The sequence below is a fragment of the Meles meles genome, chromosome 14, assembly GCF_922984935.1.
Source record: "Meles meles chromosome 14, mMelMel3.1 paternal haplotype, whole genome shotgun sequence".
NCBI classification, from domain to species: Eukaryota; Metazoa; Chordata; class Mammalia; order Carnivora; family Mustelidae; genus Meles; species Meles meles.
The window spans coordinates 27389196-27409140 of NC_060079.1; the positions used below are offsets into that span (position 1 = coordinate 27389196).

At 40.2% G+C, this 19945-nt stretch overlaps 1 protein-coding gene across 4 annotated transcripts in view; it reads right to left on the reverse strand.

Moving 5' to 3' along the window:
- The window catches only part of LRCH1 (leucine rich repeats and calponin homology domain containing 1), a 194882-nt gene that overhangs the window by 65826 nt on the left and 109111 nt on the right, over nt 1-19945 (reverse strand). For all 4 annotated transcript variants that reach the window (XM_045977953.1, XM_045977952.1, XM_045977954.1 and 1 more), the window contains exon 3: nt 10755-10881. In XM_045977953.1, coding sequence (XP_045833909.1) covers nt 10755-10881 — 127 coding nt within the window. The remainder of the gene's footprint in view (nt 1-10754; nt 10882-19945) is intronic.

Consider the following 19945-nt stretch of genomic DNA (forward strand, 5'->3'; position numbering starts at 1 on the left):
ACAGAGATTGAGTCTCCTACACAGCTCGATCAGCTGCAGTGCTGCTCCGAGTTCCGCGTCCAACCGAGGCGAGGTGGCGGGTGATGGGCTCACAGCATTGGGTATGCAAGGGCATCACCCCCAGGCTGGCTGTGGATGCAGCCCTCCTGGCCCAGAAAAGTCACACGGAATTCCATGAAAAACATCCCCAGTGTTTAAAAACAAAAACCTACCAGTACATCTGCAGAGAAATAAGAGTTGGAGGAAGGAATTACAGAATTAAAAGGTCCAGAGATGTGTTCAGTCACTTTGAGCCTCTCACTGAGTCAGTAAATAATTCTGTGTCTCTGCATATACTTCCATATACCAGAAGTAGGAAGTGAAATGCTACCTTTTCCCGATGATGATGGCATCTGATCAGTCACAGATACCCACAACCAAATCTTTTCAAAGAAACCTTTATCTGTCAGCCAAGTCACAGATAAGCAAGAGGAGCCATTCCATTCTCTTTGAGAAGAGCCCTCACATAAAGGGTACACAGGTTAGCGCTAGCAATGTTTGACAAGGAATCATTCTATTGGACTCACAGGCAGGCACAGTCACACTGGTGATGGCTGGCGGGAGGGAGGGGGTCATGAGGGAAGAAACAGTGAGAATTTTCCATCTCTCGAGAGAAGTTATGTTACTGACATCTACAGTAAGTTTTTATAAGTCTGTGAGGGACCACATGAGAAAGACCCTTTTTGCAGTTTATGGTAATCAAATTTTTTATATGAAACTGACAATTTTCAGAAGTTTCAAGAACAGAAATTTTTTTTAAAGATTTTATTTATTTATTTGATAGAGAGACACAGGGAGAGAGGGAACACAAGCAGGGGAAGTGGGAGAGGGAGAAGCAAGCTTCCTACTAAGCAGAGAGCCCCAGGTGGGGCTCGATCCCAGGACCCTGGGTTCATGACCTGAGCCAATGGCAGATGCTTAATGACTAAGCCACCCAGGTACCCCAAAAGGACAGAATTCCTTAAAACATCATTCTTTTACTTTTATTTTGAGGGGGGAGGGGCAGCGGGAGAGAGAATCCCCAGCAGACTCCCTGTTGAGCACAGAGCCTGACACGGGGCTCGATCCCAAGACCTGGAGATTACAACCTGAGCCTAAATCAAGATTCGGATACACAACCAATGAGCCATGCAGGTACTCCCCAAAAATCGCTCTTTAAAAAAAAAAAAGGAGGGTAGAGGGAAACAGAGATAACAGATATATTTAGGCAACTTACTCACAGCATAAAGTCTCATTCAGTCTTAGGGGGTACTATATTCACCTTGCATTTTGTTGGTTACCCTCTGTTTAGTCAGAAAGGGTATGCCTGTTTCCCTAAATATAAGGTAGTTTTGTTTTTTTTCTAACACGTATTTCTAACATAATGGCTTTATCAAGGAAAACCAACCTCCTTCAGCTATATTTAAATGCTTACTTACTAGTAAAGAAAGCCATTACCCAATTCACACTTAAAAAAAAAAAAAGAAACATAATGACAAAGAGTTTTTCCTTCTGACCTACAGGATAGGACATCTATAGATAATTAGAAACACAAAGTCCAATTGTCCACTTACATTTAGAAGGGTGTATAGTGAAGGTCAAATTATTTTAATAGTACTCTGCTGTCAGTAATTTCCTGTCCTGCCAAAATAATGAGGGGGGAAATGCCCAGGCAGATTTAGCATGAAAGCAAGGTAAAGACTTTTCACTATTGTATAATCAATATTGTAGAAACTATGCAAAACTCTATTGCCCCCCAGTTACTGAAACTTGCTAAATTTTAAAGAGCTATGAATTTCATCACAAAAATAAAAAAACTCCATGTCTTAATTAGCTGCGGAATGAGGAGGAGGAAAGAGAGGATAATAGTCTAAATGCTCTGGGTAAGATGTTTCAGTTCAGAATATGAAAAATAATATTCTTAGAATGGTCTGGTTCTCTAGAACATGTCTGTCCACATTTAGCCTAAGGTATGTTTTTTTAAATGTGGAGTTCATTTTAAAAAGATAACATTTAGGAAAGTAAATTTAATAAATAAATAACACCAATGCTTCATACATTAGTGAGAATTTGCCAAGCTATGAATTCCAGATTCAGTGGCTTCTTAGAAGAGCCAAATGAATCCTTTCCGAATTTTCTATTAGCGCCTAAGCTATAACTCAGAAAATACTTATTACAAGCTTCGGTGAATCAGATTATCATATATTTACCGTTATAATATTGCAAATGTATAGGCAAGCCAAAAAGAAATCATAAGGATGTCATAAATATTTACTAATTTATTCTTTTTATACAGAAATGAATCTAATTATTAAATATTAACATAAATACTCACACTTCAGTTTTTAATGGACCAGCCAGTCTAATTTAGTCATTGAGATAAAAAAAACAAAATGGAGAATTTTAACTATGACTTAAATATATTTTTTCTCCTGGTTTAATCAACATGTTTTTGGGTAACTGAAGGAAAAAACTTCAGAGTCTTTTCATGCCATGCCTTCCAGGCAATAAAGGAAGTCTCTAGAAGTCTTTAATGCACATTGGAATCTAATATATTTCTGTTATTAAGTGCTAGTTGTTAATTTACCTTTCAGGATGCAAAATGACAAGGATTTAAAACATCATATTAATTTGGATTATAAAGCTAGGTAATGTTCACTTTCAGAAAATAATACTAAAAAAAAAGAGAAAAAAGTGTTTTTTTAAAAGAGTAACCTCTAATGAAAACCAATACAACTGCTGCATACTGGGTCAGGATGGTCTTGGTTAGAAAAGATACCAAGTGAGACCGGGCCACCCTGTGGAAATGCACGTGGTATTCTCATGAGCTACCTTGCTCTGACTCTCCGGCTTTCAAAAACCTAGTATGGTTATGAAATTGCTGAAGTCGTATTTTTGTAATCAGTGTAACTCTTTATTTAACTGAAGGAAATGCAAACATTCTGACAGGAAATTCAAGCTATTAGCTCCCATCATGGGATCATGTTGTTTTTGGTGGGGGGGGGGGTGTCTGTTGTATGATTCACTGTGTAACTTAAGGTAAATGTCTTAACCGCTCTGTGCCTATGTAAAAAGAAGTGGCAACGATTTAAAAAATCCAAATTTCCTTGCAATAGTAGAAAAATGCATTTATCACAACAGAAATAATGAAGAGTTTTTGAAAGATAGATACTTAACTCCTTTAGGAATAATGTCAATTTAGATTTCTTAGCAATCAGAAACCTCAATGCTTGTAGCCAGAACTTTTTTTTTTTTTAAGAAAAATCAATATATTCATTTAAACTCAAGACTTTCTCAAGAAACCACTGGTATGATAAATTACCATCTCTCAATGCTTACTGGAAGTCTCCTTCCATATAAAACTCTACTTCACGCCCTTTCATATGCCCACAAACATCTGTCCCACCCCAATGCTCTTCAACAGAATGGATCTTACACAAGCCAGGGATTTCTAACTGTTCCACAGAAAATAGAGACATTAGGAGGCATCTCCAGAGACTGCAAGTGGAAAACCGATTATGGCAGACACATGAATTTATGTCTCCCCTACATCTAGCCCAGAGGCTGGAATGCTATGGATGAAAATGAAGAAGGGATTTTCCTCAGAAGCAGGCCAATACACCCTGTGTTGATAATCAATCCTTAAATTCAAACTCCCCACACAAATAAACATTTCATGAAAAGAGAATAAAAATGAGATGTCTAATCACAGTAAATGCACCTTTCTATCAGTTATTACTTGTGTCAGACCCTGTTAGCTTTTCAGTGGTCAGAGCAGGTTTCTGGATCACGGATACTATGTTCACTTATATGGAGGTAAGAGCCGGAAGCCACAATTTTCACTGCCTGAGTTGGGGAAAGACAAATGGAAAGAAACCACGCTAGAGCGTCTCTGGACCCCAGGATGTCAGCTTGCACAGAGAACCATGAGGAAACTCACCTTCACTGTGCTCTAACTCGGTGTGCTTCTCTTCACAGCTGTCTGGAAATTATAACATAGGCCATTCACCCAGCATCTCTTACCAAATATTCAACATGCCTTTTCCTTCAGGCATGGTTTGACAGTAAAGGAACCATGTCTCCAAATGCTAATGTGGTTTTGATGAGTAAAACAAGGTTTAGTCAATACCAGAATGTTCTACTGACCTTCCCGGACTACCTTTAGTTCCTCCACGAGGAAACTTCCAGAGGGACACTGCCCCTATTTTTTTAACATTCATTCTCTGATTCACTTTTGGCTGTTTGTGCTCTGCCCCAACTTTAATGGGAAAACCACTGCAAGGTGAACCAGGAACTCAACAAAGAAAACATGGCCCCCCTCATGAGACAGGTCATCTAGAAGAAGACCTAGCAAGCACAGCTGTGTGGCGCTGTTGACAGGGTTGGGGCTTTCATCATACAGAATTGGTTTTCATCCCAGCTCCACCACTCCAATAGCTTTGGGTACGTAATTCTGAAACTCAAACTTACCTACAGAATGTAGACACGGTATCTATGTTGCTGAGTCACTGTCAAGATTATATAAAATAATCCAGGTCATTTACCTAGTAAAATGCCGAGCATATAGAAGGTGCTCAGTAAACGTCAGGGCCTTTTCTCTTTCTCTTACAGAAAGAACACCCAGATACAAAGAGTTACAAAGCAACGTATATTACAGCTACAGCTCTGAGAGGGACAGAGGGACAGAAGTAATTCAGAGTGGCCAAGAGAGTTGGAAAGGTCTAGATCATTCCCATCAGAAATGACCCTAGAGCCACAGAGCTAGGATTCCTTAAATTCTCTTGCACCTCAAACAACATGGAACTCTCTCCTGGCCTATCATTGATTCAAAAAGGGACATCTCAATACGTATTTCTTAATGGCTTCTTCATGGAAGAAGATCAACTTTGTTCTCTGCACAATCTCAGATGGCTGGATGAGACAGTCACTGCATAGCAATGATTTTTGTTTTATTTTCAGATAACTGTGATATATTTAAGATGGTAAGATGGCGTTTTCCAATTTTAGTTTCTCTTAAAAATTAGAGAGGACTCCCCCTTTCTTGCAGAGAGCTACGGTTTTTTTGTTTTTGTTTTTTTGGCCAATGAGGACTCTGCAATACTCCCACTTGGAAGAGGAGAGGGTTTACGGCTCCATTTAGTATATTCTTCAAGTCTGATGTGCAATTTAAAAATATTTCTTCCAAAATAGCTAAACAATGCTGAGAGCCAGATAAGCAGAGTGATTTTATCAGCACTTAATTGCCTTAAGGTACTCTGAATCCTTGGGTGGGGGAGGGGAGCTGACTCCCAAATTTTTTAAGAGTTGGTTACCATGTAACTATACAACAAAAGCCCCAGAAGCAAGTCTAGAATTACTTGAGGCTCTCCAGGGAATTTCTTTCTAACTGATAACTAAAAATCATTTGACATGGGTACCTATAGGAGCACTACTATTTTTTTTAAGATTTTATTTATTTATTTGACAGAGAGAGACACAGCAAGAGAAGGAACAGAAGCACGGGGAGCAGGAGAGGGAGAAACAAGCTTCCTGCCAAGCAGGGAGCCCAGCGCGGGGCTTGAACCCAGGACCCTGGATCATGACCTGAGCTGAAGGCAGATGCTTAATGACAGCCACCCCGGCACCCCAGTAGCACTACTATTTTAAGCAAAAAGAGATGAAAGATAAATAAGAACAGATGGAAACTAATCTTTTTTTAGGCTGTGACCTTAAGCAAGGCCAGTCACCCTTTGTGGTTAAATAAATGGCAACTGATTAAGTATTCACCAACGTCAGAAATAAATGCTTTTCACAAAGATCATGCCTGCTCGCACAGTTCAAGAACACAGGCTCCAGAGCTGCCCCAGCCATATGTGACTACTGAGCATGAGAAATATGGCTGGTCCAACCAGTGAGATCCTGTCCGTGTAAAATATATACCGGACTTCAAAGACTTAATATAAGAAAAATATAAAATATCTCATTAACTGAATATTGCATACATGCTAAAATAATATTTTAGCCATCTTGCATGAAATAAAATATATTATTAAAATTAATTTTACTTGCTTTTTTAAAAAAATGTGGCTACCAGTACATTTAAAATTAGATTTGCTGACAGCAATTAGGCAACCAAAAGAAATAAAGCCATCCAAATTGGCAAAGAAGAAATTAAACTGTCACTATTTACACATGATATGATACTCTATATAAAAAACCCTAAAGACTCCACCAAAAAACTACTAGAACTGATCAATGAATTCAGTAAAGTCTTGGGATATAAAAACAATGTGCAGAAATCTGTTGCATTTCTATACACTAATAATGAAGCAGCACAAAGAGAAATTAAGAAACTAATCTCACTTATAATTATACCCAAATAATAAAATACCTAGGAATAAACCTAACCAAAGAGGAAAAAACATGTACTCTAAAAACTAAAACCACGGATAACAGAAATCGAAGAAGACACAAAGAAATGGAAAGACATTCCATGCTCATGGATTGGAAGAACAAATAGTTAAAATATCTATACCCAAAGCAATGTATACATTTAATGCAATCCCTATCAAAATACCAACAACATTTTTCACAGACCTAGAACAAACAATCCTTAAATTTACATGGAACCACAAAAGACCCCAAAATTGCCAAAGCAATCTTGAAAAAGCACAGCACAGGTGAAGGCATCACAATTCCAAACTTCAGGTTATAGTACAAAGCTGCAGTAATCCAAACACTACGGCACTGGTACAAAAACAGACGCGTAGATCAATAGAACAGAACAGAAAATTCAGAAATAAATCCGTGATTATATGGTCAATTACTCTTTGACAATATAGGTAAGAATACCAATGGGAAAAAGTCTCTTCAACAAATGGTGTTGGGAAAACTGGACAGTTACATGCAAAACAATGAAACTGGACAACTTTTTTACACCTTACACAAAAATTTAAAAATGGATTAAATACCTAAATGTGAGACCTGAAACCATAAAAATCCTCAAAGAGAACACAGGTCGTAGGGTCTCTGACATGAGCCATATCAAATTTTTCCAGATGTCTCCTGATGCAAGGGAAATAAAAGCAAAAATTAACTATTGAGATTTACATCAAAGTAAAAAGCTTCTGCACAGCGAGGGAAACAGTCTACAAAACTAAAAGGCAACCTACTGAATGGGAGAAGATATTTGCAAATGACATATCCGGTAAAGGGTCAGTATCCAAAATACATAAAGAACTTACACAACTCAACACCCCCCAAAAAACAAATAATCCAGTTTAAAAAAGGGACAGAAGACATGAACAGACATCTCTCCAATGAAGACGGCCAAACATAACCAAGAGACACATTAAAAGATGCTCAACATCACTCCTCAGGGAAATGCAAATCAAAACTACAATGACGTATCACCTCACACCTGTCAGAATGACTAAGATCAAAAACACAAGAAACAACAAGTGTTGGTGAGAATGTGGAGAAAAAGGAACTCTTGTGTGCTGCTCCTTTTTCAGTGGAGTGCAAACCGGTGCAGCCACTGAGGAAGACAGCATGGAGGTTCCTCAAAAAGTTAACAGAAGAACTACTCTATGATCCAGCAATCACACTACTGGGTATTTACCCGAAGAATATAAAAATACTACTTCAAAGGGTTACATGCCCCCGATGTTTATTGCAGCATTATTTACAATAGCCAAACTATGGAACACAAACACACACACGCGGGAATATTATTCAGCCATAAAAAAGAATGGAATCTTATCATCTGCAGCCACATATGTGAAGCTAGAGTGTTGTGCTAAGTGAAATAAGTCAGGGAAAGACAAATACCAAATGATTTCACTCATATGCAGGATTTAAAAAACAAACAAGCTAAGGAAAAAGAGAGAGAGAGAAAGAAACAAGCCAAGAAACACTTTAAACTAGAGAGAACCCATTAATGGTTACCGAGGAGAGGTTGGTGGGGGGACAGATGAAATAGGTGATGGGGATTAAGGAGGACACTTGTCATGCTAAGTACCAGGGGTTCTGTCAAAGTGCTGAATCACTATTTTATGACCTGAAACTAATATAGCACTGTATGTCAACTGCAATGGAATTAAGAGAGAGAGTAGAGTAGAAGAAGAGAGAAGAGGAGAGGAAGAGAGAATAGAGTAGAGTAACATTTGCTGCTTTGCCTTATCTTCCCATCAAACAGTGCTGGGTGAGGGTGTTCAAGCTCAGGCCACAAGTCAGCTACACCACAGGGACCTTCCATACATCACACTGTCTCTCTATCCTGGGGTGTTTGTTTGTTTGTTTGTTTTTTCATTTGTAAGATGTCAAGAACTTGGACTAGATGCTTGTGAAACCCCTGTGGCTCTCACATTCTAGGATTCAGGGATTCAACCGTGATTGCTGGTGGAGAAAAGACAGCAGGAGCCAGTCGACGGCAGTGTAGTAAGTGGTCAGTCAGCACTAAACAGTTAGTGTAATGAAGAGGCAGGGCGGCCTTTGCTGGAGCTGGGCTCTGTACAGGCTGCCTAAGGAGAGTTCAACGGGTCCCTTATGGCCACCCCACAGCTTGGGGGTGAGGCTGCACACGGTGCCATTCCATCCCTGTCGCAGTGCTAGCCCAGCAGCTGCCAGGAGCACCTGAGGAAAGCCCTGCTCTGGTGTGGGGCCAGCTCCAGGCTCAGCACTCGGGCCACCTCATCACAGCTGGCAGCCCGGCAGATGGGGGAACATGCTATTGGCTTAAGCCCAGCGTGCCGTGCGACAGCGTCCCGGCTGCCAACAGGTTCCAGCAGACTGATCACATTCCATGCGCCACCCAGCTGTGGGAGCCCAAGAAGTGGGAAAAAAACCAACCTGTGATTTATATTGTGTTTGTACGACTTACTCCAAATTCTAGCAGACCTGGATTTTGTGGTTTATCAGACTCCTAAAAAAAAATATTTTTTAAAAAAAGAAAAAAAATGTATCTGACTAGCAGTTTTGGTTTTTTAAATTTTATATATGTTTTTATATTTTATATATTTTATGATTATAAAATTTTTATTTTATATATATTATATATTTTATATATAAAATATATTATTTAGTATATTAATATATTATACTATATCATAAATATATTTATAATTTTATTATATATTATATATTTATATAAATTTATAGGTTAGAGATTATATATTTATATAAATTTATATATTTATATTATATGTAAGACATATATATCATGTATATAAATTATATATGATATATACAATATATATAATAAATTAAATATATATTTAATATACATAAACTCCTTATTGAACAAATCATTTGAGGATACATTCTCCCATTCACCGGGTTGCTTTTTTGTTTGTTAATAGTTTACTTTGCTGTGCAAAAACTTTTTCTTTTGGTGTAGACTCGATAATTTATTTTTGCTTTTGTTTTCCCTTGCCTTAAGGAGACATATCCATAAATGTATTGCTCAGGCTATTCGATGTCCAAGAGATTACTGCCTATGTTTTCTTTTAGGAGTTTCATAGTTTCAGAGGTCACATTTATGTCTTTAATTCATTTTGAGTTTATTTTTGTGTATGGTCTAAAAAAGTGCTCCAATTTCATTATTTTACATGTAGCTGTCCAGTTTTCTTAATACCATTGAAAAGACTGTCTTTTCCCCATTGTATATTCTTGCCTCCTTTGTCATAGATGAACTGACCATCTAAGCATGGGTTTATTTCTGGGCACTCTATCCTCTTCCACTGATCTGCGTGTCTGTTTCTGTGCCAGTACCATATTGTTCTGATTACCACAGCTTTGTTAGCTATCTGGAAATCTGGGACTATGACACCTCTGATTTTGTTCTTCTTTCCCAAGATTGCTTAGCTATTTGAGGAGACCCCTGCATCTTTATAACCAATTCCAACTTCGGTGTGAGCTAGTTGGAACAGGTGTCAGACACTATTATCACGGAAGTCCTGAAGAAAATACTTTCTTCACCTTTAGTGCCTTTATACAGCAATAACTCATTTCTATGCCAAAACCAAAGCTGATACAAATATGATATGGGCGCTGTCACTTTCCTAGCCGACTCCCCATGCAGACATGATGTAGGGGTCACAGCACTCTCTACCTGGGCCTCACAAATCATCACCATAATGTTCTACGTGGCCCCAAAGAAATTAATTGGAGTTGGCACACAAGAGCAAAGTTATTGGCCCTCAGTGTTCTAGACTCAGGTGCACACTTACAAACCCAGCTCCGCCCATCTATAAGGTTTGCTTTTCTTTTTTTGTCTCTGGGGATTTGGTCACATTTTAGAGTTCATCAATTTGGGGCAGTGGCTACTAAAACCCTCACAGAATCAGAGCACTCTGCGTTTTCTAAATTAATTATCCATATTCTTAAAGTATTTTTATTAACTTATTAACTTATTTGTACATTACTTTGCCAGTTGAACCATAATTTGTCACAAATTTATATACAATCTGAAAAAAAAATGATCTAACTACCACACGATAACCTGCAAACTTCAGGAACTGTAAATCCTGTGAACTTTAGGAAGCGTAAACTACCGGAAACCTGTAAATTGCAGGAACTGTGTCTGCTACAGCAAAGCCAAGACTGTTCCTCTCTCCACTTAATGACTTTATCATGCACAGCCTTCCAGCAACATATGTGCCTCCCTGTCCAACTGTAGCACAGAGTCTTTCTGACTACCTTGATAGACTACCACTAGTAAGCAAATAAAGAGAGCATCTTAAAAATCAGTAACATACCAACTCCATCAACTGTTTGAGCTGACCTATCTCTTCGGGCAGCGCTCCAAGTTTGTTGTTACTTGCGATTAAGACTTTGAGAGGCAGACCGCACAGGCAGGCAGGCAGGGCAGACAGCTGATTTCGACTGCAAAGACAATACCGGAACACAGGTGAACATACGGGCCATGTCATGCTGTTTCTGAATGTGAGTCAGCAAGAAGAAAGGAGTGATCCAAGAAGACATTTTACAAATATAAAAGGTCCAATAAAGTTTCTGCATGTGTCATAAATCCCAAATACAGAAGATAATAAAGTATATTTCTAAGAAAGAAAGACAGGGGTGCCTGGGAGGCTCAGGCAGTTGGGCGTCCAACTCCGGATTTCAGCTCCGGTCCTGATCTCAGGTCCTGGAATGGAGTTCAGTGGGCAGTCTGCTTTTCTTTCTTCCTCTCCCTCTGCCCCCTGCCCGACTCTTGCACATGCTCTAAATAAATAAATAAATAAATAAAATCTATATTTAACAGAAAGAAAAGAAAGGCATAGGCAGTTCTGTGGGAAACAACTTTTTCCAGCACAAGGAACCCATCAAACGCCCTTGCAGAAGCTCAGTCCTTGGCCAGCTAAGAGGCAGACGGGCATCACGCCCTGTGCCACCAATAGCAACAGGAAGCTGGTGCCAACTGTTCTCTTCCTGACAATGTGAGCAGGAAACTCAGCAAGATCCAAGTACCATGAAGGCATCCTCCCGTCCGTGTTAGTAGTGATGGGGAAGGTCATTGTGCTGCAAGTTATAAAAGACCTCGAGCCTGATTTCCGACGTTTTGACTCTGCTTCCTTTTGCTCACACAAGAGCCACTGTGGTTAAGGTCTATTTGGATATCTGCAAGGGAGCTAATTAAAAGAAGAAAAAAGCTGGTGCCGCCTAGGTGGCTCAGTTAGTTAAGTGTCTGCCTTTGGCTCAGGTCATGGGCCCAGGGTCCTGAGATCAAGCCCCGCATGGGGCTCCCTGCTCAGTGGGGGGCTCCCTCTCCATCTACCCCACCCCTAGCTCATGCTCTCTCTTGCTTGCTCTCTCTCTCCCTCCCACATAAATAATAAATACAGTATTTTAAAAAATAAAAGAAGAAAGAATTAAAGTTGGCCTTCTGACAAAAGTGAAACTAGGGCATCGAAGGGTTTAGTTTCATAGAGTACCCAGAAACTGCTCACATTCAGTTTCACAGAGGACCCAGAAGTCTGGCTCCAGGTCTCACTTCTGCTTTGCAGAAAGAGGTTTTCTACTGAGAAGTGTCTGACCTTCCTAACCTCCTATCATCAATGCCTAGTTTTTCTGAGAAATGGGAAAATAATGGATAAGTGAAATCCGTGAACCATTTTATTTAAGTCCGTCATTTATTTCAACCTCCTCTCCCACAAAAAGCCCCTTCCCTGCCATCAAGTAAGGAGACAGAAGGTTTTTAGTTTCCCTGCCTTTCTTTCCCTGGCATTCTGCTGAGGAAGCCAATGACCAGGCTATGAAATATCTAAAAATCTGTGTGTCAAGTTACTACAACTATTTAGAACTTGTTTTGTGTGTGTGTGTGTGCACGTGCACAAAGCTTCCAAGGTTGTGGTACAGTGTGCATGTATTTATAGACACATATAAATCAGTGTGGGAGAAAGGAAGGGACAGACAGCCTGAAAACACACCAGTGTTATTAGTAATCCTTTGAGGGGGATTAGGTACAATTAGTGCCTTTTTATTTTCTTCCTTATACTTTGCTGAATTTTCCAAAATTCCTACAAAGTGCTTTTATAATTAAGAAATAAATATCACAGGGCACCTGGCTAGCTCAGTCTGCTGAAAGTCCAACTCTTGGTTTAAGTTCAGGTCATGACCTCAGGTTTGTGGGATGGAGCCCTGCATCAGGCTCAGTGCTCAGTGGGGAGTCTGCTTCTCTTCCCTGTACCCCCCCAACTTGAGTGCTCTCTCTTGTGAGCTCTCTCTCTCTAAAATAAATAAATCTTAAAAAAGAAATAAATCTCACTATAAAAAGATAAACTTCATCTGCATACTGGTTACATGGGGGTTTCTATTTATGAAAATTCACTGAGATGTATAATTATGAACTGTGTACTTTTCTGTATGTATTATATTTCAGTTAAAGGTTTTACTCCCTTACTCCCCCATATGAGGAGGTGGGAATCTTATGGCTAAATAAAGGACATCTCTAGTTGATGGGCTGAGAAAAAGCAGGTGTTATCCCCTAGAAAGAACTTTCTAGCAACGTGTGGGTGACACAGTTGGTTAAGGCTGCCTTCAGCTCAGATCATGATCCCAGGGTCCTGGCATCAAGTCCCCACACTGGGCTCCTTGCTCAGCGGGGTGTCTACTTCAACCTCTCCCTCTGCCCTTCCACCCTCACTCATGTTCTCTCTCTCTCTCTCTCAAATAAATAATAAAATCTTAAAAAAAAAAACAACCCAAAAAACCTTTCTCATGTGGGTGCTCCCCTGTAACTCCCCTGATATCTCTCCTGTTCCAGGTACCCAATGCCTGGGTAATAGGGTTTATCAAGAAAAGACACAGTCAACCTTCCCTCCATTGCTGAGATCTGCAAATAAAGAGATTTAGAGAAAGGAGCGGGAAGGAGAGAGGTTTCTCTAAGAGGGTCCAGCAGAGGGAGGGAGGAGATTGAAAGCCATGTGGGGGTGGAGGGGGGTTCACGGCACTGGAAGGATCAGCTGGCTCTTCACTTCCCCCTGGTCAGAGTCACAGGGAGAGTAAGGGGGTTGGACACGCCGTGGCACTTTCTCCTGTCTCTGAGGACAGCAGAAGGGCATCAAGGGCTACCAGCCTGTCCTCCAGCCTCTGACATCCACCTACAGGAGCCTAGCAGGGCTGCTCTGACTGGCTGACAGGGACTTCCTGGAGCGCTGATGGGAAAGCTTTCTCCAATCTCCATAAACATCTCCTTCGACACTACCTCCGGAAAAGAGAATGAAGTTTATTGAAAGGTGGCAAGCAAATAATTTGGAATGTAATTTGTGGTTATAAAATATTTATTAATACGTAATTTCCTAAAATGAGGATTGGTTACTTACAATGTTAATAAGGCCATTCTTAAAAAAATTTTGGAGCCACATTTAAACTTCTTTTTGAAAAGATAAGGAAACAAAGATTAATTGATATTTTCAAAAATTTCTACATTCCTGTTTTCATAGAATTAACAATTACATTGAACATTCTTCCTGTGTTTCTTTGCTTGGAAACTCAGATTTCAGCTATTCGCAGTCTCACCATAATGCAGAGATCTCATCAGATTAACAGATACTGAACGAGGAGAGCCACTTATCATACCATTTAAGCAATGCAGTGAGGGCTCTGCTCATTCAGAAGCACAGTATTTGAGATTACATGGGATTAGGCTCATGGGAATTCTAGGGTGGGTACTAATTTAAAATAAAATAACAAGCATTTTAAATTTAAAATGTTAATATTAATTTTAAATGTAAGCATTTTAAATTTAAGCATAATTAAATGTAAGCATGATTTCTTTGATGGGGGTTACAAGCTTTTTATGCTAAAAGTTGCTGATGGAGTAGCCTATTTATTTATGCCTCATGCTATACTATAGTTAGTCACCTGCAGATAAATCCAGACGCCAGGACTTTAGTTATAACACAGCACGCTACAGACCCAGGTCACATTTCTTCAATCTCATTGATCTAGTCTCTCAGGCTCAACTTCATATATTTTATCGCAGGATGTTCCTGTATGACTTGTAATTTCCCCAATAGAAAAAGGAAATACACATGCACACAAAAACCCATTAGCTGTCCAGCAAGTATTTATAAAGGACAGGAGAAACTCCATTCCCTTTAATCCTCTACCCACTAAAGACCACATGGGTAGCCTGAGATTTTTGAAACCACTCATCCGGCAGCAATTTTTCTCAAGCAAATAATTGCCTCAGGCCTCAAACAACTATCTTGCTCCCCACTTGTCTCCTGCTGGCCTCTCAGCTAAAAATGGGCCCTTTGCAGAAAGAACGTTTATGATAAGGCTGTATACAATCTGATAAGGTAATGGTCAACATTTATTTTCAAATCTACCTTGCAAGCTCCACCTAAAAGCAAAATTAAAAAAAAATTTTTTTAACTCGCTCAGTACAAAGGATTAAGTTAGTGGGGGAAAGGGAGCCACTCATTCAGAAGCAGAAATTACAGATTTGGTCGTGGCAGCCTGAGAGTTCTTGCCCAGCATCTCGTCTCACTGTCCCTGCCCAGTCTGCGTGGACGATGATGGCACAGGGAGGGAGGTGGAGAGGTGGAAAGGCGTTAGGTTTTTACTGGGCGGTGTTTATTGCTGATGCTTCCTCTTCCATCTTTCTCAATCGAATGACTCCCTACTAGATTTATTGGTCTATTTCCTCATGTCAAGATGAAAAAGGCAACTCAAACATAATTTGAACACTTTTGATAGCTTTAGTTTACAGGATAAATTTCTCTTGGCTTCAAGTATCCACCATCCCACACTTAACATAATTCTTAAAACTAAAGAATTTGCAAACCATCTCACTTCTGTAAGGTTTTACTGCTAGAGAGTCTTAATTTAATTTGTTTTGACTATGACACTTATTAATATCCATGTTTTTAGACTTAATGTTGGTATTTAACATTATTTATTATTGGTTTATCAGAAAGTTATTTTCCCTAAAGTATGTGATGATAAAAAAAAAATACTATAGGGGCACCTGGGTGGCTCAGTCGTTGAGCATCTGCCTTTGGCTTGGGTCATGATCCCAGGGTCCTGGGATCGAGTCCCACATCAGGCTCCCTGCTTAGAGGGACGCTTGCATCTCCCATTCCCCCTGCTTGTATTTCCTCTCTCACTATGTCTCTCTCTGTCAAATAAGTAAATAAATAAATAAAAATTCAGTATTCTTACATGTGGTTTTATTATCAGGGTATCCTATATATTTTTTTTTATTCTATTGGAATAGGTTATGGGTTCTTTTTAGTGTATGGGTTCACTTAATAATTGAGGGTAGAACCCACTCAGCAGAAAATTTATAAGAAGACTTCCATAACATAGTCACCTACTCAACTGGTGAAAAGTTCACCAGCTGTGGAATTAGAAGGCCTGGCTTCAAATCTCGTCTCTGCCACAAACATTTGGTGTAGGTGAAACACTTAACTTCTCTGTTTTGTTGTCCTTAAAACATAGATGATAACATTTATCTAACATGAGACATGAGAGTCTGGAGGCAAAAGTGCTGGGCCCAACATTAAATCTCAACAACAAGACAAAAAGATACCTGACCGCTAACGTGGCAGAAGCAGTGGGAGTGTGACCAAAAAAAAGTGTATGTGTGCTTAGCTCCGTTTTACTTATTGTATTTCCTAACTGCTAAAATGTCAGCCACTTTTCAAATACGGCTTCATGTTGCATTCATTGAAAGCATAAACCCTGAAACATAAAGATGATCACTCTGAGACATGCAGGGTAGGACCAGGCTGGGTTACACAACTTCAGCCTAAGAGAAACCAAGTGAACTACCACCACTCTGGAAACCCCAGACTAGTGCCTACAAGCACTTGGATGACTTTCTCTCGCCCACCTTCTCCAAATGCCAAGTTCCTACTATTTATTTGGGAAAACATGAATACCCAGGGGTCACCATCTTCATTTACTGTTTGGTTTCTGAAGAGTAACTGAAATGATGGTGTGAAATAATAACCATCACAAGCCTATTCAGAAACTGTCCCAGCTCACATCTCAACAGCCCCAGAGAGATCAGGGCAGGTTTTATGGTATGGACACTCCAGGTTCGCCCTCTGTGAGTCTCGGCCAGGGTGGGGGTTGGGGGAAGGAACAAACAAGTATGCTGTAGCTACTGCTACTGTTTGTGCGAAGAATTTCTGTGTGTGGTGTGTGTCCTTTCCAAGGACATCTCACTTAATTTTGTGTTTATGGGCTGTTCTTTTTTGTTTGTTTTTGTTTTGTTTTTCTGCACATCCTGTTCACCTTTCATTCAAGGCAGAGTAACATTTTTATGTTTTTTTTTTCTCTTTTGCATATAACACTTGGCTGTTAATGGTCTTTATTACACACACACATCAGTGAACAGTATCTATAGAGAACCATTTCCTTTTTCTTGCTGGCTCCACTCTGAAAAACCCACCACGGCAAAATGTCTCACCCTCTCTTCCCCTGGTGACAGAGTACTTCCCCTTCATGGCCTGTCCTCCCCCTGTGTTCCCACCATCCGCAGATGCCTGAGACTCCTCCCAACAACCACCAGCACCTCGCTTCACGTTGCCTGGGATGTTCTGGCAGTCTTTAATGCTACAAATACAAATTACCCGACTATCATGTTCACCCTGTTTGACATGAGGTCTGTAAAGCAGTGGTGCGATTGAGATTTCGGGCGTGCGTGACATGTGGGCGGCCACACTGAACCTGAACTTTGAAAGCACTCATGCTGTCTGCAACTTGGGGGTGACCATCACCAGAAAACTTCAAATGCTTCGAGACCAGCAACGCAGAATCATCCTTCCAAACCTGCATCGGGAACCAGCTGTTAAGCACTATGTACCGATCCATTTCCCATTCTACACGCGTGAAGGCCATGTCTGGAGAAGCAAAGCAGTCAGCTGCAGAAAGGAGAACCAAAAGAGCAGCAAGAAGCAAAAAGGGAGCGTCTACAGCAGCTCAGAGCTCGGGCCAGTGGCTGCACCAGCCCTTCTGCTGTGCCTTTGCGCGTGCATACCTGCACCATATTTGGCCACTGCAGCTGAAGCCGGTTCCCACAATAACAGCCTATCAGTCTCCTCCTGAGTATAAATAAAGCCTGGCTTGAAATACTCCGCTTTTTTATACTCTCCATGGCCGGCAACCACCACTGCTGATGTCTGTAATTAGATTTCAAATGTAATTATTGATAACTCACCCCTTCTTAGTTACTTCCTGTCCTTTTTTTTGTTCCCTCAGAGTTCGTCATTTCTTAAAGGATGAGGCTCTAAAAACTGTGACCTCAAATTTCCTCTTTAATATTTTATCATGCCCTCCCTTCACTCTAAAATGGAGCTAAGTGTTCTAAATCACGGAAGCACTGGATAGTCAGAGAGAATGCAGTATCAGATGCCAGCCAAGAATATTAATTGCCAAAGACCTTCAGAGGCAAGAATGTAGACTTGGGGTTTTAAGTATTAAGACTATTGTGGGGGGTGCGTGGGTGGCTTAGTGGGTTAGGGACTCTGCCTTCACCTCAGGGTATGATCCCAGAGTCCTGGGATCGAGCCCACATCGGGCTCTCTGCTCAGCAGGGAGCCTGCTTCCCCCTCTCTCTCTGCCTGCCTCTCTGCCTACTTGTGATCTCTCTCTCTGTCAAATAAATGAATAGAATCTTAAAAAAAAGACTATTGTGGCACCGGGATGGCTCAGTTTGGTTAAGCATCCAACTCTTAATCTCACCTCAGGTCTTGATCTCAGGGCTATAAGTTCAAGCCCTGCATTGGAGCTACTTAAAAAATAATAATAATAAACAAAATAAAAAGTATTAAGACTGTAGAGGCCTGAGCTCTATGTCTTGAAAAACACCACTCTGCAAAACACTATTGCTGGCACCCAGGGAAACCACCACCAAATGGCTAAGAAAAATGTCTTGGCACTGAAGATAATTCTCCCACTTTTGGAGCCACGTTCCAAGTAGAATGGACACTAGCTTCCTATCACCAGGCAAGGATGCCTACCTTACCCACCTTCTCCTCCATGCAACTCCACCAAGCCAAATGTTACTTTGACATTTTTCCTCCACCCAAAAGGAAAGGGATATCCATACTGACTTAGAGGAGAACAAGCTGCCCAGATCAAGTTAGGCAGAGGGACCCTGGAGCCCTGAGTGAATACAAAATATTCTACCCAGGGACTCTGAGTGAATACAAAATATTCATAGTAAGATTTAAGATGCCTGAACATTTTTGAACATTTTGTCTATCATTTAAAGACATATGTCTCTTTATCTATTTCTAGGAATTTTTAAATGCAGGTGGAATTAATTGTATGGATATCAGTCTATATACATCCTTCTTTTTTCCTACTTATTCTTCCAAGAAAATGAGTCTTCAGAGAGCTCCTGTCATGTAACCCGACAGCCTATAACAACAAGGTTCCATTTAACTGCTCTAATACTTTTACAAATCAGCACCTATCCACGTTACTAACAATACTAGAAAATCCACTTTCTTCACTAGATCTTCTGCACTCTTTGTCTTAACCCAGATGGCAATAGATGTGACATAGCACACTGTAAAACCTGATTAGACAATTCCAGAAACATTTCTTGGGTAGTTATGACATATAAAGCACTGTGCTAGGCACTTAGACAACTATTATTTTATTTATATTCACAACAGTCATGTAATATAAGCAACAGTCATGTAATAGAACCATTGACCCCCCGACCTTTCAGATACAAAAACTGATATTGTTCAGAGAGTTTAAAGAACTTGTTCCAAATTGCCTAGCTCGTGCTCTGTGATGTGTGGTTTGAAACTAGGTAGGCTAGGCTTCATAGTAATCTCTGTGATCTTCTTCAATACAACACTGCCTATTTTCATTGACTTTGGAATATAAAGTGAAGGGAAACCCGGGAAATAGTAGGAGGAGGACCTCAGATTCAAGCAGGAGGCAATGAGATGCTAGACTGGTCGTTCAATGATTAATTTCTATGAAAAAGGGTGGAGAACAGGGTCAAAGATAATTTCTGAGGTTCCAAGCTAGGGGGCTGGAGAAAACTGGGAGCATGGACAGGAACAAGGATGCTAATTTGGGAAAGAAGAAAATGAGCTTAGTTTAGCAGATGCTCAATTTTGAGGAGTCAATAAGCATCTAAGAGGACCTGAATTTTTGGCAATCGGGAAACAGGGAGAGAGGATGTATTTGAGACACCTGAGGCATGGGTCTGAGAGAGAAGATTTAAGGACCAAAGATTGACCTTTGTGGAATTCTAGTGATAAGGTGCAGAAAGAGAAAGAAAACCCAGATAGGGAAATAAAGAAGAGACAGAAAGACACAGAAAAGCAAGCAGGAAAGCCTGTGACCAAATCCAGGAAGGATGGTGGCATGGTGTCAAACACTGACAGGAAGCCAATTATTTTTCTAAACTTCTGAGAGCCTGTTCTGATCAAGAACCTGTTCTAAACTCAGAGAAAATATGAAATGG